General features: G+C 45.3%; 1 protein-coding gene across 1 annotated transcript; it reads right to left on the reverse strand.

Annotated features, from left to right (window-relative positions):
* Nucleotides 1-207: 207 nt before the first annotated feature.
* On the reverse strand, nucleotides 208-16858 carry MSL2 (MSL complex subunit 2). Its single transcript, XM_086618261.1, has 2 exons — nucleotides 16681-16858; nucleotides 208-2677 (listed from the first exon to the last, which is right to left on the reverse strand). The coding sequence occupies exons 1-2, from the start codon at nucleotides 16820-16822 to the stop codon at nucleotides 1080-1082; spliced, it is 1740 nt and encodes a 579-aa protein (XP_086474387.1). The 5' UTR covers nucleotides 16823-16858; the 3' UTR covers nucleotides 208-1079.
* Between the last annotated feature and the right edge of the window lie 2188 nt (nucleotides 16859-19046).

Raw genomic sequence — 19046 nt, forward strand, 5'->3', positions numbered from 1 at the left:
CAAACTTAATGGAACGAACAAACACACACGCCCCCCAATGCCAATAACTGCTGCAGAAGTCTCTGTACCTCACGGACACTGACTGGCAGCAGAGAGGGGGACATCCACCAAGGAATCTCTCTGTGACCCACAAACCCCTCTCTCTTTTCTGGAAGCAACAGCAGTATAATCAGTAGAACTCCAAAAAAAAAAAGGGGGGGGGGGGGGGGGGGGGGGGGGAGGAGCAGAGAAAAGGAGAGAATGGTGCTAATACAACTTGAGCCTTCCTTGTGTACAAGCAATTTTCTCGCCCCAGCCAAAACAGTAACGTGTCAGACAAGCAGAGTTGGCACGGAGGGCACAACAGATCAGGAACGTGACCTGTGGAATTGTCAAGAAAACAAAGAAACAAAAAAAGAATGATGGTGTTACGGGGATGGCGTATCCGAGTCAGCAGCCTGACGTTCCTATCTAACCAACTGATCTTCCTGATCCTTGTCTGGAGACGGAGCTGCTTTTCGGGCTATCAGCTTTCTCGAGATATTACTCACCTTTTTTATTTTTGGGCCGTTCCATAGAGCAGATAGCCAATCCTCACAATCAGAAATTACCTGCCCTTTTCAGACTGTATTCCCCAGCTCAGTGCTGCGTTTCCTACAGGAATATGAAGTGATTTTCTAGTCGTGGTGCCTGGAACTCATCGGCAATTACTTTTCTACATCATAATCTAGCACAGTTTAGATGGACTAACTAGATACCACTTTTCTACGTTTAAGCAGAAGCTTTGACTGAGCACAAAGCATGACCAAGTACAATGAGGTTAATATACTCCTTGCCAAAGATCTTGTGATAAAATCATTTACATCAGCAATTGATCTCAAAACTATGAGGTGCTGTAAGAACTAAAAAACAGTTTTAGGGTAACTCCTCCATTATCTGCAACTATTTCCCAGACACTAATACACATAACATAGCAATGAAAAACACTTGATACAAGTGATCTAAACGCAGGAGCTCCAGCAAGTTAAACAGAACCATAGCTGCCTTAAAACTGTAGCAGTTCCCCTACTGACGGCAGGGAAAAGAACGAAAGAAAAGGTTCAACAGTCATATCTCATGTCTATAGCTTCATCCAAACTTTTGTCATCGTGTGTACTGGCAGCTAAAAACGTAGTTACTGGTGACCCTGTCACATTGATTACACTGGTGCTTGTGCTGGCATTGCGCACCGCAATGCTTGTCACATTAATGCCCAAAGTAAGCCTAGTCTGCTCCAAGGCCTTTTCTGGCACTGCAAACGCCTCCAGCTTCTTCTCCCCGTTAGCCATGTATGAGTTTTGGCAGCCACGGCATATGCAGTCAAGGCAGGCTTTGCGGTTAGAATAGCAAGGGCAGCGTTGGCCACGGCATGTAAGAACACTTGGATTTTGGGTGGCACGACCACATTTACACCCTTTCTTTTCCTGGGGCTTTTTATACACAGTTTTTGTCGGGCTTCCTGGCATAACGTTACTGCTAGGGACTTTCTCCTTTGCTTTGTCTTTTGTTTTCAGCACCCCCGGTTTGGCTTTCGGGTGAGATTTCTTAGGGGCATGTTCTAAATTCTTTTTCATGCTTTTGTTAGACAGGAGCACAGTTTTACTGATTTTGGGAGTGGTGCCTCCGTTAGGTACAGTTGCAATAGGCTGCAAAGACATTTTATTTTCCTGTTTCACTGTGACAGGAGCCGACGCTCCCAGTGTTGGGCCACAGATGATGCTGGAAATGGGTAGAGGTTGAACCTTTTCACTGTCACTTTCTGATCGAGACCGCTTTCTGTTTAACTTAACTACCTTCGGCGTCGCCGCCGTACAGGAGATCCCGTGAGGAGAAGCATCTGTGGACATGAAAATGTTATGGCTAAGAGGTGGGGGGGAAAGCTGCAGGAAAGGGCCGTTAGTCATGTTTGTTTCCAAGCTGGGCTGCAAATTAGAATCACAGACTTCGGTATTGGAAACGGTCTCCAAGCTGCGGAGAACCTCCTCAACACTAAGGAGGAGCGAGCCGCCCGGTTTTATATCTTCACTGAAACCGCAGATGTCAATGCCTGTCGTGCACAAGTCACTGGTAGAAACTGTATCACACACAGGCTGCAGGCTGCTAGAGATGTCTTCAGTTTTTATATACTCTCCAGTACTACAGACATCAATCGTGTTCGTGTGTTCAGGAGAAGGAATATTCACTCCGAGTTTATCCACCGAAAGCCCGTTACAATTGGGCAACCCGTTGATAACAGAACCTCTGATATCGATGTTGTGTGTGCTTTCCGGTATCGACGTGAAACTAGCTGGAGGATCAGCTGGGAGTTCGGAGGTGGAAGGTACTGGGGAATGTGTCAAACACAAAGCCAAGGCTGCATCGGAAGATTTTTCTGTCTCTTCGTGGAGCGGCGATCCATCTTTGAGCAAAGCCAAAAGGTCTGCGGAACAATCGACTGCTTGGATAATATCTCGAGCCAGCGGAGTCTGCGTTATGTACTCGCAGAGTTTCTTATAGCAGTTCACTAAGATGCTTAGCTGCTTATTCTCCTCAAACTGTTCGTAGTCCTTGCACCAGCTACATGACGGTTTCATCATCATCTTCTTGCCTTTGCAAGTTTTGCAGACATAATGCTGACACGTGGAGTTGGTAGGAGCAATAGGATCTTGTAGCAAATTTCCTAAGGAAAAAAAAAAAAAAAAGAGAAAGATTACAATGGACTCAAGTCAGGTTTCCAGGATAGTATGGGGTGAATTTTTTTGTACTATCAAAAAAAAAAAAAAAAAGCCTGAAAACATTCATTAAGTCACAAGAAAACATACCATCCAAACAATAGCCTGTAAAAAATTGTCACAGCTGCCATATCTGGTTCTAAAACAACATTATATTAAAAAAAAAAAAGCAGAAACAACCATCACACCATAATTTGTTGTTGCTACAGCCTTTAGAAACAAGTCTTAACTAAAACATTACCAGTCCCCTTGTCCCCTTCAGCAGTTTCTTCCATTGAAACTTACAAAACACACACGATTTCTATGAATTCACCAAAAGTGCAACAACAAACTCCGGTGAAGAGCTACTGCAGAGACCTTAATGAAACTAGTGGAAACAAATGGCTACGGAGCAGAGGGAAACTCGGAAAGGAATGTAAAAATGATGAAATGTCAACCCCAAAAGCAGAAAAAGACACAGCAGACTTTGTTTTGCTTTTCATTTAGTTGGGACTAAAACCAGAGCCTAGCTTTGTCACAGTCAATGCCGTCAATAAAGCACAGAGGTTTTAACTTTAACTCAAGCAATGAAACCAGTTAAATAGATCCCAAGAATTCTTACAAATACTGACTAAACCACTTAGTAATAGATTGGAAGAAAAATGGGGGGAAGACTACTATATCACTCCCTAGCAGATTACTCTTGTGCTAAACCAGACGGTGCAACAAGGCGACTACTGACATCTCCTGGGGAGTGGTGGCTCCCGGTTTTCCAATTCACTGACACGTTTCAGGGAAATCACACTTAAACCAGTGGTACTGTCATGGCCGTGACGCTTAAACACACTGAAGCGTCAACAACAGCTCATGCCCTGGGCAGGAGTGAAGAAATCAGAAGATAGTATTTTCTCTAAAACCTTGCTGTTCAGAATGGAAAGCTAATAAATATCAGTCGGAATTTATCAGTCATGTCTCCAGATCTCTGAAACCGTAAAAACCTGGGAGAATGATTTTGGTTTTCTTTAAGGACAAACCAAATAATGCATAAAGATAAAATATGAAAGAACAGAGGCAGCTGAAATCCTGCATAGATATAATCCAACCAGTAACTATATCCAGAAAACGACCATATTGCTGTGCTATTTCTAGGCCAGGAAGACATCCTAACACTTCAATTAAATTTCAGAGTATCTATAGTAATCTACAGCAACAGGTTTCCCTTCCTTCCCAAGCGGCAGATTTCCAGCTTTGATCAGGCCTCTCTCCCCATACGGAGCCTTTGCTGGATGAGTTACCACCATCAGTGGATTCTCACCCAGATTTTCCAAAGGGAAAGCACGCTGTTACGGACAAGCGAATAAAATGAAACTATGTGGGAAGAGAAAGCACAGTGCATGTATTAAAACAGAGCGAGCGTATCAAATTAAAGATATTTTCTCTCATTGCTCCCTTGCCACAGAGATTTTAATCGCACAGACCTTCCGTAACGATTCTCATGAGAGTGCTTTGAAGGGATGTCATTAACTGGACTTTTCTTTGCTAATCTGATGAGGAAGGGCTGACTGAGGAAGGGTGATTCCACAAGACCCCACCACGAGAAGACAAGCTCTTCAAGTTAAGCAGTGAAGACTTAAAGCCAGCAGGTGGAACATGAAGCCACGCAATCCAACATGCAATGGAATTTTTTTTTTTTAAATTTTATTCCAAAGACAGTATTTGAACAGCAAGGCAGGCAGATACGTCCATCATGGTCCTAAGACTGGATGTGATTTTATGAGAAAGGTCCCATCATGGTCCTAAGACTGGATGTGATTTTATGGGAAAGGTCCCTAACTCCCATGGGGAAAAACAAAAGCAAGCTGCAAGTCTCATCAGCTACTCTCAGAAGTCGTGTCCTTCAGCAGAAACAGTTCACAACTGTCCGTCCCTTCTGCATCTTGGGTCTTTCTGAGGAGACAAGCAGAAGGCCAAGCCCCAACCAAGGCAGGAGGCAAACACACCGAATGCCTGTTCATTTAATGCTTTGAGACTTCGAACACCAACACTACGTGCAACCACAGCGCTGCCAGGACTGAAGCCCCACCAGCATCCATACCCAATGACACGAAGCAGTGGGCTGTGCTCCTTGGTCCATCCTTAGCCTCTTTTTGCCACTTATGATGATAAGCAGGAGTTATGACGATCAATGCTTTACAGATTACGAAGCACTAAAACACTTCAGAGATGAGACTAAATAAACAATATACCAATTTAACTTTTAATTAGATTAAAAAAAAGTCATCACCAACTGTGCATTTTGTTTCTCCCAAAATAAATTTGGCTGCAACTGCTGAATGCTAAAAGAGGATACCGAAAAATTTAAATTTCCAGAAGATTTGAGGGGAAACAAAACAGACAGAAAGACAATACAAAACACTTTACATGCTCTCACTGAAGGAAAGAGCGGAGCGAGTTCTACCCTCAGTAAATACCAGGCAACCTACACAGGAGAGATATCAGGAATGCCTGAGCTGTGGGAATATTTTCGGCTTGAGCTCATATCTCATTGAATATTCATTCTTCAGTCAAAGTTTCTTTCTCAGATGGATTCTGTGGCACCTATCACTCTCTGCAGCTGTAGTATCATTAAGCTAAAGAAAAAAAAAAGTCAACCATGAGAAGCAAACCCACAGAAAATTATGTTTCACTACTTTTAATACTCAGGGAATGGTATTAAGTCAGCACCACTGTCCCAGAAACACACCACCTGAGCTGCTCCTCACAATCTGGAGGTACTAAGCTCTGGGATGTTCCAAACTGCTGGATTGTACAGGCTCCAAAGGCGTTAACACTCATTTGATGCTGCAAATTACCAGCTCTTCCCAAAATATTAGGAACTCCACCATGAAAATAAAGCTGGGAAGGGTTCTGAGACATTACCTAGCCCATCCTCCAACTCTTAAGTATAACTATACTGAGTTAGAGCAAAGATCCATCTAGGCCACCAGGCTGTCTTGCCAGTGGCCCAAAGCAGGTGCCTAGGGCATAGAGTAAGAACAAGGCAAGCAAACTCTTAATACTTGCCCAGCTTTTAACCATTTCGAATGTCATCTGTCACAACAGGCTTTGAGAAGAAGTTCTCTGGTCACCTATCCGTTGTGCTGGGAATGACCTTGTTGGTTCCAACACGACTCTTACTAGTTTCACTTGACCATCTCTGGTTCTTGTGTTGGACGAGGCAGTCAATTCCCATCCCTCTCTTCCACACTACTCCTGGTTTTATAGACATCTACCACGTGACCCTTCAAGTTGTCTCTGTTCCAGACTGAGTAGTTCTAGCTTACTTAGCTAGAACTTGCTCCTCATCACCCTTCCCCTAACTCTTCCATGGTTCTTTTTTGAGATGAGGGGACCACAACTGCAATGATGTAAGATACAGGTGAACCACAGCTTTATACAATGCCATAATAAGCTTCTCCACTCTATTTTCTGTTCCAGTTCTGATTTTTAGCATTTGCTTTGCTTTTTTGGTTGATACTCAGTACTGAGCTGATATTCTCATGGAGTTTTCTGTTGCAAGGCCAAGATCTCACTTTTGGCTGGTGTTACTACTTTCTATACATTTTCAAATTCATATAGATCTGCAAGATACACAAACAGTGGGCTCTGAGAAGTTAATGTTTTTCCATGCTTATAATTTAATTATTTATCTAAGCTAAATTTAATTTGTCATTTTATTGCATAGTTATTCATCCATGTAAGATCCTTCCACGATCACTCAATGCAGTCCTTCATTTCTACTACCCTAAACAGCTTCATATTACTAAACTTTGCCTCATCTTTTCTCATCCTCTTTTGTGAGGGGTGCATTAATACACCAAAAGCAAAACCATGTTCTTACACAGCCTCCAATAAAAGGCTTTCCCTAAACACCCGCTCTTAATTATCTTTCAGAAAGGTTGACTAAACATCTACATTAATACAAGCACTTACATTTAATAAGCTGCATATACAAAGGAAATACTTTTAATATATTATTTACAAAACATCACAGCTGTCCTGGAAAGGCTGCTACCAGGAGGGAGGTCATTTAAACCGCAAGGAATACTTCCTATTGTGTTCCTTAATGAGCATTACTTCACAGCTGCAGGAAGAGGGGAAGCATCTGCAAATTGTATCTCAGAGACCAAAGGGAGGAGAACAGTTAGGTGTGTATATCCAGCAAACGTGCTCCAAATGGATGGAATTCACTAAGACAGACTTGACTCCAAACAGGTCACCTCATTCCATTCTCATCTATCCTCAGCAAAGGCAGAAAGATAATGCCCTGGAAAAGGGGCTAAACACAAGGAATTCATTTAGCACCCCTGAAAAGCCTTCTGAAACATAATAAATTACCTTTTCTAACAAATCAAAGTCTTAAGAATGATGTAACTATTAAATCTTAATTTGGGGAAGTAAACTAGAAAAAATTATGATGTCAAATTTTGTTACAAGTAAAAGTACAAATAAACATATCACTGGGGTTAACCTCCAACGTTTGTCTGCCAAAGAGTCTTTCATCCTGGGCTGCGTTCGTATCACCAGAAATCACCCTGGAGTTACAGCACGCAGCAGAAAGCCCAACAGCTCAGCCCTCTGCTCCTTTCCCTCTCCTCCTGACCCAAGTGCCATATCTGCTTCCCAACAGCAGTGGGATTGGCATCTGCGAAGCAGGGGAGCAGATGGCAAGAAGGAAGGTAAGAAGAAAGCTCGCCCAGTTAATCTGTTAACATCAAACATTGCAGGGACCATGATTTCATCTTTAAACCAAGGATTACAAAAAACTTCTACGAACTTTGGGTTTGTCGGATAGAAGTTCTACAGCTTTTTTATCTAGCAAGTTTAAAAACCAGGAAGCCACAATCAATCTGACGCAGCACACATATACTTCTGTGTTACACTTCATGTATGGCGAGCACCTCAAAGTAATAGCCAGAAGCTGGAGATTTAACAGCGGGACTGCTACAGTTTCAACATTTCCATTTCTGGATTAAACATGATCTGACTGTTTCTATTAGCAGTAGGCAGTAAGTTCTAACAAACTGCTACATTCAAGCCTCAGAGTTAACCACCTCCTGAAGGATGGGAGTTAAGTCTTACCAACTGGTGACACCACTGATAGGCTGTTTGAAGTTCAGCTATCCAGCTACCTGCAGGTCAAGCACTTCAGGGTGGTCAGGCACTGAAACAGGTTGCTCAGAGAAGTTGTGGCTGCCCCATCCCTGGAAGTGTTCAAGGCCAGGTTGGATGAGGCTTTGGGCAACCTGGTGTAGGTTGCCCAATGGCAGGGAGGTTGGAACTAGGTGATCTTTGAGGTCCCTTCCAACCCAAACCATTCCATGGTTCTATGATTAAGCTGGAACAGCTTCTGAAAAGAAAAGGTTTACTCCCCCCCACCCCGCCCTTCCCTGCACTGTTCCCGTCTTCAACCCCACACGGCATCTTTTCATCTAAGAAATTATCAGCTAGATCAGACTGAAGAATAAGTAGCTTAATGAGGTTTCAAAGCAAAACAGGCAAAAGAAAAACACAATTGTAAAAGCAGCAGCGTTTCCAAAGTTTGATAAAAAAACCTAAAAGCACTATTTGCCAAACTTTGATGACAGACATACGGTAAGTAGTGAAAAGGTCTGTTAACCATCTGCAAGAAAATAAAGCAGATGTGTATGATCTGGTTTACAGGGGTGCAAGATCTGGGTATTTACTAGAAAAGAATATAACTAAACACACTCAAAACCAGAGAAACTTCAAGAGAGGTCAGTGCAAGGGACACCAACCAAGGGAGTGAAAAAGGTCTCCATCCACAGATCTCAAGCCCCAACATAAACCCCTTCCAAACCGTACGCTTGAACCACCGGCAGTTTGAGACAGTCCCAAATACTGCCCCGAAGCCAAGAGGCAGACTCACCAGGCGGAGGTTTGTCCTACTCCTGCCCCGACACACTGTCCCAGTTAGAAAAAAGTTTGGCAACCTTTCTCATCACACAGAAACCTACTGGAACACCTGGCAGAGGTGCTGCCTATCACCCAGATATCCTACACCTGCTTCCCAGCGCTCAGAAAACAAGTCACCATTGGTAGCTACCACACTCTTGGTTGAGAAGCACAACGATGCAAGACACGTCTGCAACACTACTAGCACAAAACTTTGAACCTGTGTCTATAAAACATGGATTGTAAGAGGAATTCACAGTGATGACACTAGGAATGTACTTATCCTTTAATGTTTTCTGTGACAAAAGGTTTTTGTAGACAGAAAAAGTGAGTTTTCTTCAGCCAAGTAGTAGAAATAGAAAAAGCTGACCAAGGGTTTCAGCACACAACATTTTTTCACGTCTGAAACAGTAAGTAAAAGAGTTTACACTGGTGAACTAAATGACAGTATTTCTTCCTGAAAATACTACGTTGCTCTTAGATCACCACAACTACAACAGTGCCACTAAAATTTGTCCAAAGACATTCCCAAGCATTGACAGATTCCCCATCAGGTGAAATGGAAACATGGGACACACACGAGAAAGCATTAAAAAAACACCAAACTTATTTCAAAATTTTACCAGAGAAAACATTCTGCGGGCTGCTGAATATTTCTGAGCATCCTCCATCAACAAACAACTACAAAAAATTAGCCACAGAAATCATTACCCTCATATAGGGATGGTCGTGACTAAAGAATTAATGATTGTATAACTCTTTGGAAAAATAAAAACTGCACTATTTTTGTCTGAACACCATGGGAACCCAAATTAACCATGATAAGAATACAGTTAGACTATTTTTCTGCATAGTTGGAGAAATACAGTCAACCTCTTTAGCTAAAGTTCAGGGGAAAAAAAAAAAAAAACAGAAATATGACAACGAATTGCATTTGAACTGTAGAAGGGACTGCTTTGTTCTCTGACTCCACCCCCTGCATAATAAACAATAGAATGTATTTTACCAAGTCCTATGGCAAAGTTATATTTCTGTCTGAAAGCCTTTGTGTTTAGAAAATAACTGACTGAAAAAATTCTAAATGTATTTTTAACAAACTAGGTGGCAAAGTTCAAACTTTATAATGAACAAAGTTCTAGAAAAACAGATAAATTCATCTTTTCAGCATCCAGTGTACAATTTTCATGTAGTGATGTCTTCCAGAAGTCAAGGTTGCTGTATCTTAAGAGGTTTTAAATGGCAAAATTAAATTAATCTTATACCCATAGCAGAAACGTTAACATGTTTCTACGCAGCATAAATACTCAAAAGAGTTAAAACTTGCTTTGAAAGTTATAGATCGAGTTGATCGCATTCTCTGAGGAAAAAAAAAAGCAATGGAAACTATTTTTTTCCCACCAAAAATGCTCACACCATCAAGATTAACCGCGCAATCTTGAAGTAAACTGTGGTCTTCAAGCCCACTGGTGAAGGAGCAAGGCTCAGGAGATGGAGAAGAGCAAATTGTGCCACTGAAGGGCCTCAAAGCGGACTCCTCCGTCAGAGCAGGACCATCTTTACTACCTGGAAAGCACCCCGCTCAGAAAGGTTGTGCTGTGCATTATTTCTCCAGTCATACTAGACGCAAAGAGTCTTTCCGGCCTCACGCAGAACTCCAACGCGACATCCAGCAACTGCTTACTCCATATTTAGCCAAACTAATCTGTAAATCATAACATAGTAGGAAAACAAAGCCAAAGAAATCTGTGTTTGAATGCACTATGTCCAGAGACCTGGACAACTGAGTTGTCCCAATAAAGATGCCTCTTGGCAACACATTAACTTCTCTTTAAACACTCTGAAACGCAAGCGGTTTAATCAATATCCTCAGGCGACCATCATCTCCCTTGCCTCAACGAGAAACACACCCTCATCTCAAATGACATCAGAAGACAAAAACGAACCCTTCGCTTTGCAGCCTTCTTTGGAATCCCAGTGTTAACCAGCTGTTAAGGTGGAAACCACAGTTACTTCTCTTCCTACTCCTCAATGTTCTAAGACATGGCAGTATTTTTAGTTTAGAAACAAATTTAAATTCAACTGGGAGGATTTTATGTTATCAAAACACATGCAGTACAATGCAGGCAACCTTGAAAAAGCAGTTCTCCCAAGAGTCACACATGGGATTTAAAAACAGGAAAGGGAAACAGTGAATTTAAGATTTTAAGAGGAAGATAAATCATCCAACATGTTCTTGGCGAAAAATCGGTGCACTCAGATATGCGTGAGGGGACATACTGGTTAACTCCAAGACAAGAAGAAAAAGAATAGTTGCAGCAGAAGGTATTTGATAGGTACTTGTCCACAGTCCATGCTTCCCACTGACTGTTTTGGAGATTCTGGTTATTTTGCACGTTCTTGAGAAATTCAGAAGTATTTTGGCAAACATCCATGGCAATTTTAAGGAGAAAATAACATACTTCTAAAAACTACCAATATGTAATAGCTAGACAGTATCTTTCATCATTGAAAAATCGAGGAAAGAAGAAAAAAAATCAATGAAAAAATGCCTGGGAAAAAAAAAAAAGCAGCACTGATCCACATTACTTTTCAAACAGAAAAGGCAACTCTGATCTGGCAGCACGGATCATGAATCAGCCTTCACTCTCCTTAACCTAAGGCGAATGGACGAGGAATGAGAGTTCTAGGCTAAACTTTTCCATCACAAAACTTAAATATGCCCTTTCACTTTAGAACTCTGATATCCAGGCTTTACTCAGTCACGGCTCACATCCCAAACAGAAAATCCAGTATCATGCATATAATCAAGTTTTATTAGCAGCACAAATTTGTTTCTTTTGCCTTCTTCTATCTCTGTGGCTGGAAATCAAATTTTCTAGAAAGTTTATATCTATTTAGGTGTCACCCAACTACCTTCTCTTCTCTGAGGAACATCATATAACTTCTGCATGCCTCAGATTGTCTCAATACCATCAGTGGAAAAAAAGACTTTGCTTACTCCAGAGCCATAATTCACTCGCATTCCACTTGCCTGTGGTGCTTCTTCCCTTAGATACTTGTAGAAACTTTCATATGAAAATTTACTGAAACTGTACAAGTCTAATTCACAACTTCCCAATGACAAAGTATAGCCTAAAGTAATAAGCTCTACTTGGGATCCATGACCACACCACTAAGAGCTCCGGACCAGGGGTCCAGAGGAGGTCACATCACATCACTGGCATGAGGGGAAGCAATCACAACTGCAGAAGCAATGGAGAATTAGCTCAGCAAGGGGCAAGGAAGAAGAGGAGGAGCCTTCACAGGTCCAACAACACAGACAAGATGGCACAAAGACAGAAAATTTTACACAGCTCAATATACCACCACCGATGGAGAAATCTCAAACCTAGTTAGCAGAACGAGTTCCAAAAGACTCAACTTATATTGACAGTGTAAAACTTTCAAAAAATAGGCTAATACTTTTACAGAAGAGCAGGATGGAAATAACATCCCTACACTAATCTTTATACAGGAAAACAAAAAGTCAACGATTTTTATTTTTTTTTTTTTGGTAACCCATGCCATTCCCCACGCTTGGGAGTTGCTTCCATAACGCTACTGCACCCTTTAGCCCTCAGCCCTCTTACTAAAAATATCAAGAGCTATCTCAAAACACTTGACAGGAGCTCTATCAGGTACCAGTCAGTGCTGTCACACTGTTTCTTTGTTCCTTCCCACCCTTTAACCTCCCCTAAACCACATGCTGCCTCACACCCCCTTCCTTAGATCACAGGATGTTTAAGGCAAAAACTGTATTATTATCCCGTATTTCTACGGCACGAGCTACAGCGGGGTTCCTGGCCAAACCTAAAGGAGTGTCCTAAAGCCATGCGACCTTTCAAGCACTTCCACATCCTAAACCAGCAATAACAATCTTTCACACACTTTTTAAATATCTTTCAGGACAACATTTTCCACGGGTAGAAGGCTAAGCTGATCTGACTGACAATCTGTCTCTTACAAACATTTTAACTGAGTTTCAAAAAAGGCTGTTAATGCTGAAAAGCCAACCGAACCTTTGAGTGCCTCGCAGTAACCTACATGGTTTTTGAAACAGAGAAAGCCACTTTTTAAAAGATTTTTATCCCAACGGGCGGTACTTTTAAAACATAGACGTTTGTTGCGTAAATCCTCCTAAGCTATTTTAAAATCAGATGTGGTATTAACATGCAATTTAATAATAATCACGTTAGTCCAGAGACCGAAACTGAGATTTCACATCCTCAAAACACATAAGGCACATAACCTTCTGTCTAATGCACACTCGGGAGGAGCTATTTTTAAGTTTTAAAAGCCCTAGGAAATAGCGTCTTATAGATCCCTGGGAAAGGATGATGCATTACCTACAACACCATCTAGGAAACGGTCACATGATCGCACTTAAATCCTAGAAACATACCCCGCCGCACCATCAACATAATTCAACCTTTAGAACCCGTGAGGTAAGGCAGAGACCTCGGATCCACCCACAACCGATGCAGCTGCCTTACAACAGCATGCTGTATTCACATGAGGACTTGCTACTGATAGAACTTCATGTGTGCCAATTTGAATCTATGATCAGAGCTTTAATTAGAATTTCGTAACTACGCGAGTCCAAAAACTTCTGTCACCCCTACTATGAGAGCTGGTTTAGAAGACTACCAGATCAAAAGAAAAGGACTTGGCTTATGTCTAGTGCATTGAGAAAACAGTGAAAGCACAATAACATTAGTTGATTTATAGAGCTGTCACTAATTTCTTCTAAAAACAATTCTCTAAAATTAAAGGGAAGGGACAATCTTGCCTGGGGAATTAATACCTACAGCATAACAAAGCATTACAGAATGCACTCAGAGAGATTAAGTACTGAGGAAAGGCTGATGACATAAGGAGCTCTAATTTGGGGAGTAATTTCCCAAGGGAAGTCCTAGAAGTCCAACACTTGAGACTCTCACCAAGTGTAGGGGATTGATGTATTACTGATAATTCGTGCAGCATTTCTCCACCAAAGCATGATTTTTCAACATTTACAGTCAACACTGCATTCTACCAAGACCCGTGCAAGAAAAGTACCAGACACTCAAAGTTCCATGTACATGAACCCATACCCAGATATTTGGATCTCATGGTCTGAACAGAAACATAGGGAGGAAGGAAGTATCTGAAAAGCTTTTACATATTTAAAAAAAACCCACATGGTAAAGTTTTAGGTGGTCATAGCACTCACTCTTGTGATCACGACATCTCACAAAGTAATCTTTACTTCTGTACTTAAACGTCACCTTTTAAAACACTAAAGTTAAAAAGGTTTTGACGGTCGGATAGGCTTTAAACAACCTTACATACGCAGAAGGTGCAACAGCTCTAAGCACTAACGTGAACGAGAGAAAAAAGGTATTTTAAAAATATCACAGCAAGGTCAGAGGGCCAAAGAGAGAAAGAGGCACCAACATTCACCCATGACAGAAGCAGGAGAAAAGGAACACAAAAAGTAAACAAGAAAAAGAAGATCGTTTTGCCTTTACCAGTCTGAGCTGAAGATTTATGACTGCTCATCAACACCAGAGTGGACAGTTTTGTGTCAGGCAGGACCACTCTCCCATGACTAACTGCCTGCAGGTTCAAAAAAGACACTTTACTAACTCTGTGAGACCTCATAGTAAAATACATTTTCTGTCCTGCAAAGAGCTTGGTATTTACTGAGGCCTCTGTAAGCCACCATGCCACAAACAGGAGCCCAAGACACAGAGAGATAATACTGGAGAATCACTGGTAGACAAAATATTTGAAACAAACAGTGGCTACAGTTATCTGAAAGCTAGCCACAGTACAAAAAAAAAATGTAAGCTGTAGCAATAACCTCAAAAGTCAAAGAAAATAAGGGATGAAGAAATAGTTTGTAAGCACGAATATCCATGGAGGTGCAAATCAATAGAAGAAAACAAACTGAAAAGTGTGGCTTGCTCTACCAAACTGAGAGTGACAGAAAAGCCAAGCAAAAAAAGCTGAAGAGGGGGAAGAGTAGCTCAGGAATTTGGGCAGGCACAAATTTAAGACAGACAATTTCAATAGCACAGAGTGTAAAAATAAGATTGCAAAAGGCCAAAGAGGGAAGAAGTCAAGGCAAGGAGAACAAAGAACACATTTCAGAAGACCAGTCTTTAAGTGGGGAGGTCAGACAGCACAGCAGTTAGAAACATTTAGTCCCTATGTAAAAATCTTATTTAAAAAAAAATATCAGAAAAATATTAGCTTATTTTAGGCAAAAGCAGTCTGGTGATTGACCACAAGCAAGAAGGATTTATGGAAAAAAAAGCACAGTTAGGGACTGGAATTAACAGGGCCTAAGCAAGAGGTAAAGAGCAGAGGTGCATTGACACTGACATCAGGGTTACACGAGGAAAAAAAAAAAAAACACAAAACCTTAGACAAATTCTTTCAGGAAATGACGATGCAGTGATCCTGGGAACAGACTCCCTCTTTCCCAGTACAAACAGATCTCTATTTTCTAAGACTTTAAGTGGGAGGAGCCAATAGCTACAGGATAGGAAACATGCAATGCTAGTTTAGCAGCCTCAACAGTCAAAATCCTGATCCTGTAAATAAATAGCATATTTAACTTTAAAAACCCCCGTAATTCAATTAAATCTTAGTGTGACCACACACACTAGTGCAGACAAACACACACATGCAAACATACTGGACACAAGTCTACTCCGTTAGGAAAATACACACACACCCACAGGGCCAGGACTTGTAACTACCAGAGTAAAAAAATAGAGAATTAACAAAATTAATCAACTGAGAGGTCTCACAGTTCAGACTCCCTCTCCCAACACCGACCAATGCTTCAAATCAAAGTTCCAAGAAAGGCTGACAGCTTCTTCCAGAGCTTCCTACCAGGAACGGACACGTGCCCCCACTTCATAAACACAGCAGAACGCAGTTCCTTCCCAGTGCTCCCCAGACAGTAATGCTGATATTCTGCCCACAAAATGCAGAATGCCCCCTTTTTTTTTTTGGGGGGGGGTAGGGGGGGAGGTTTCCTTCCCTGGAAGGAATGGGGAAATCCTAGCAGACTTCCAGCCTATTTGCTTTTTACCGTAATTACTGTTACAGGTCAATTACCTGCCAAGCACCAAAAAAAAAAAAATCCAAACATTGTTTCTGTGTGCTTAAAATTCCTGGCTTTCAATCTTAATTACTTTTTTGTTCTTTACATTTCAAGGAGAGGAGGAAAAAAAAAAAAAAGAAGTAAAAAGTTCTTATTTCCCTGCCTCGACGGTCTGTATATTGTTTTGAGTATTTTTTACCACGCTCGCTCTTAGTCATCACTTTTTTAAAGCAATTCACTACACCAGGGTGTTCCAACAACCACTAATAACTACCGTACCCTTTATAAAATGAAGGGATCATGATCAAGTGCTGCATTTTGGGGGAAACACTCTCTCTCGACAAACCCGACGGATTATTTTCTTTACGACTCGCCGGGCTATTAGCCACGCACCCCCCTAACGCCCTCCTACCTCTCTGACCACTACCACCCGCAGATCTCCCCCCGCTTCGGGCTGTTTTTTTGCGGGGAGGGGGGGGGGGGGGGGGAGAGCAGGCGGGGCGGGTCTAAACCCAAGAATATTTTCATATTTTCCCTCCTCCACTTTTCCCAACTCGCCAAACCCGCCGCCCCCCGCGAGAGAAGCGCGGCCGCCCACGTGGGCTCCGCCGCCCCCCCCGGCGGCGGGAGGCTCCGCGGGAGCGGGGGACTCCGCGGCGAAAGGCTGAGAAAAACTTTCCCGGTCCGCCCCTGTGCGTGAGCCCGGGGCCGGGGGGGTGCGGGAAGAGCCCTGCCGCGGCGGGGCGAAGCGGGCCCGCCGGGGCAGCGCCGAGCCGGGCTCTCCGGGCAGCGCGGCCCCCGCAGCGCCGTGCCCGGGGGTGCGGGATGGGGGGAGGGAGGGGGCAGTCATTGTGCAGGGAACAAAAGAAAGATCCTCACCGCAAACGCAGCAGGAGAGGGACTGCCTGAAGTAGGGCAGGAGCTTGTTAATCTCGGTAAAGGACTGGGGGTCCCCAGGGTCGTAGTTGAGCACCAGGCGGCTCGCTGAAACGTAGAGAGCAGTGGCATTCACCGGGTTCATCGCAGCCGCTCGCACGCCGCCGGCTCCGGGGTGAGAAGAAAGCGCGGCGCCGAGTCCGTGCCGGCCGAGGGGGCAGGTGGCCCCGGGGCGGGGGCAGGCCGGGTGTCACCTTGGTCCGGGGCCACCTGGAGCCGCGCGGCGGCGGCGGCAGCGCGGAGGCCGCGGCGGCCCTGTCAGAGGGGCCGCGCTGGCTCCTCCTCCGCCTCCAGCGGGGCCTCGCTCCCGAGCCGCGGCCTCGGCCCGCCCGCAGCCACACAGCGCAGGGAGGCGGCGGCGGCGGCGCTACTCCAGGCTGCGGGCCATGCCGGGCCGCCCTCCCCCGGGCCCTGCTCCTCTCCGAGCGGACGCTGCCTCAGCGGCGGCCCGCCATGGCGGCGGCCGCAGGGAGGAACCGCGAAGCCAGCTCAGGGCGGCGGCGGGCCGGGCCGCGCTGCCCGATCCGGCGGCGGGGGAGGGAGGGAGGGAGGGAGGGAGGCGGATGCACCTGGGCCTCAGCGCGGCCGCATCACCGCGGCGCCGCCGCCGCCTCCTCCGCGGGGCCGGTGGCTCCTGGCTGCGCGGCCGCGAGGCGGGCGCCGCTCGCGGGGCAGGATCCGCCGCCCGATCCGCGCCGCAATGTCAGTAGCGACCGTTAGATCCAACCGTCACTGCGGAGCCATCGCCGCTGCCGTCTGGCGCCCGGCACTGCGCATGCGCGCCCGGGCCGCTTCCCTCCCCGCAGCGGGGGCCCATCCCGCGGCGCGGCGCCCTCTGGCGGGGGTCGGCCGCGCCGCGCGCGCTGCCCTCCCCTCCCCTCCTCTCCCCTCCCGCCCTCGCGGCGGCCTGAGGGAGAGCGCGAGCGCGCGCGGCCGCGGTCGCCTCAGCCGTCGCCTCGCCTCAGGGCGGCCGCCACGCCAGCACCGCCGCGCCCGCTCCGCGGAGGGCGGGCCGCCGCCGCCGCCGCTCCCTCGGCAGGCGGGCGCGGTCGGCCGCCCGTAGGGCCCCTCCGGCGGGTTGGCTGCCCCGGGCCTTGGGAGTTTAGGCTTTTCCCGCCCTCGGCGCCTCCGCCTCACGAGCGGCCGTGCCTCGTACCGGCGCTGCTTCGTGCTCCTGTCATGGCGAGTGCCTGCGTTCAGCTCTCGGGCGGAGGAATCAGACCCCGCCTCTGCCTTAAGCCGTGCTGGAACCTGCAGCCAGGCCTGTTAAACACCTCGGGTGTCCGGCCGGGCTTGAGATCCTGAGGTACCCAGTGCCCCCGCTTTCACCCAGCGTGGGGCAAGCCCGGTGTGGCTGCCTTCGAAGTGAGGCAGCTGCAGGGCCTGCGAGCTCCTCGGGAGATGTGGCATAGGAGCTGCAGAGCACACTTCTCAGATGCGGCTTGGGTGCCCCAGGGGATACGAGCTGCCCAAAGATGGCTGTCACAAGCGTTCTCACTGCCCGTACCTAGGCTCTGGAGACCCTGACGTATAACACAGCAGTGGATCCAAAGGCCTGGAGCAGGTATGACCAGGACATGGGGACAGAAGGGATTTTTTACCTTCTCCGGGTTTTAGATCACTGGGGACATACGGAGGGAACTTTTGGTATTTCCACTGTCAGCACCACTGAGGCTATTCCACACACCTCCAGATCCTGTGGTGCAACACTGCCAGTGCCATCAAAGCGGCCCTCTCCCTGCTTCTCTGTTTGGCCTTTTGGGGAACTGTCTGATAGAACCTCTCTTTTTTTCCCCGCTCGTCTCTCTCTATGTTCACCTAGAGTTGCCCACGTTAAACTAATCAAAGAGTTCCACCTGTGTCTTTCTGTTTCTTGTTCTCTTCATGAATCTCCTCAGCTTTACAGCCCAACTCAAAACTTAAGTGTGCATACAAAATACAGGAGTTTGGGTCTTGACTCCAAATACACATTTAGCACTTATGGTCCTCACCAAGCTGTACAGCTCGTTCCCCACATGACACTGTTTTCACACACCCCACGTACAGCCCCTGTGTGCTCACTCACTGCGTCTCCTGGATCAATATGCCCACTACAACACCCCCATCTCCTTTTCTACCTCCCAGCAAACACTCAGTATGCCATCTCTGGACCGTAACTCCTTGCACACGTTCAATCCCTAACCTGACTTCATTTCATGGCACAGCATCTTCATTCTCACTCTCAGCCTACATGTATGTTGCCTGTAAAATGGCCAATTCCTTCTCTAGCTTACTGCCATGAACATCTTATGTCCTGAACCAAGCCAACA

Source organism: Tauraco erythrolophus, chromosome 11 (genome assembly GCF_009769465.1).
Source record: "Tauraco erythrolophus isolate bTauEry1 chromosome 11, bTauEry1.pri, whole genome shotgun sequence".
NCBI lineage: Eukaryota > Metazoa > Chordata > Aves > Musophagiformes > Musophagidae > Tauraco > Tauraco erythrolophus.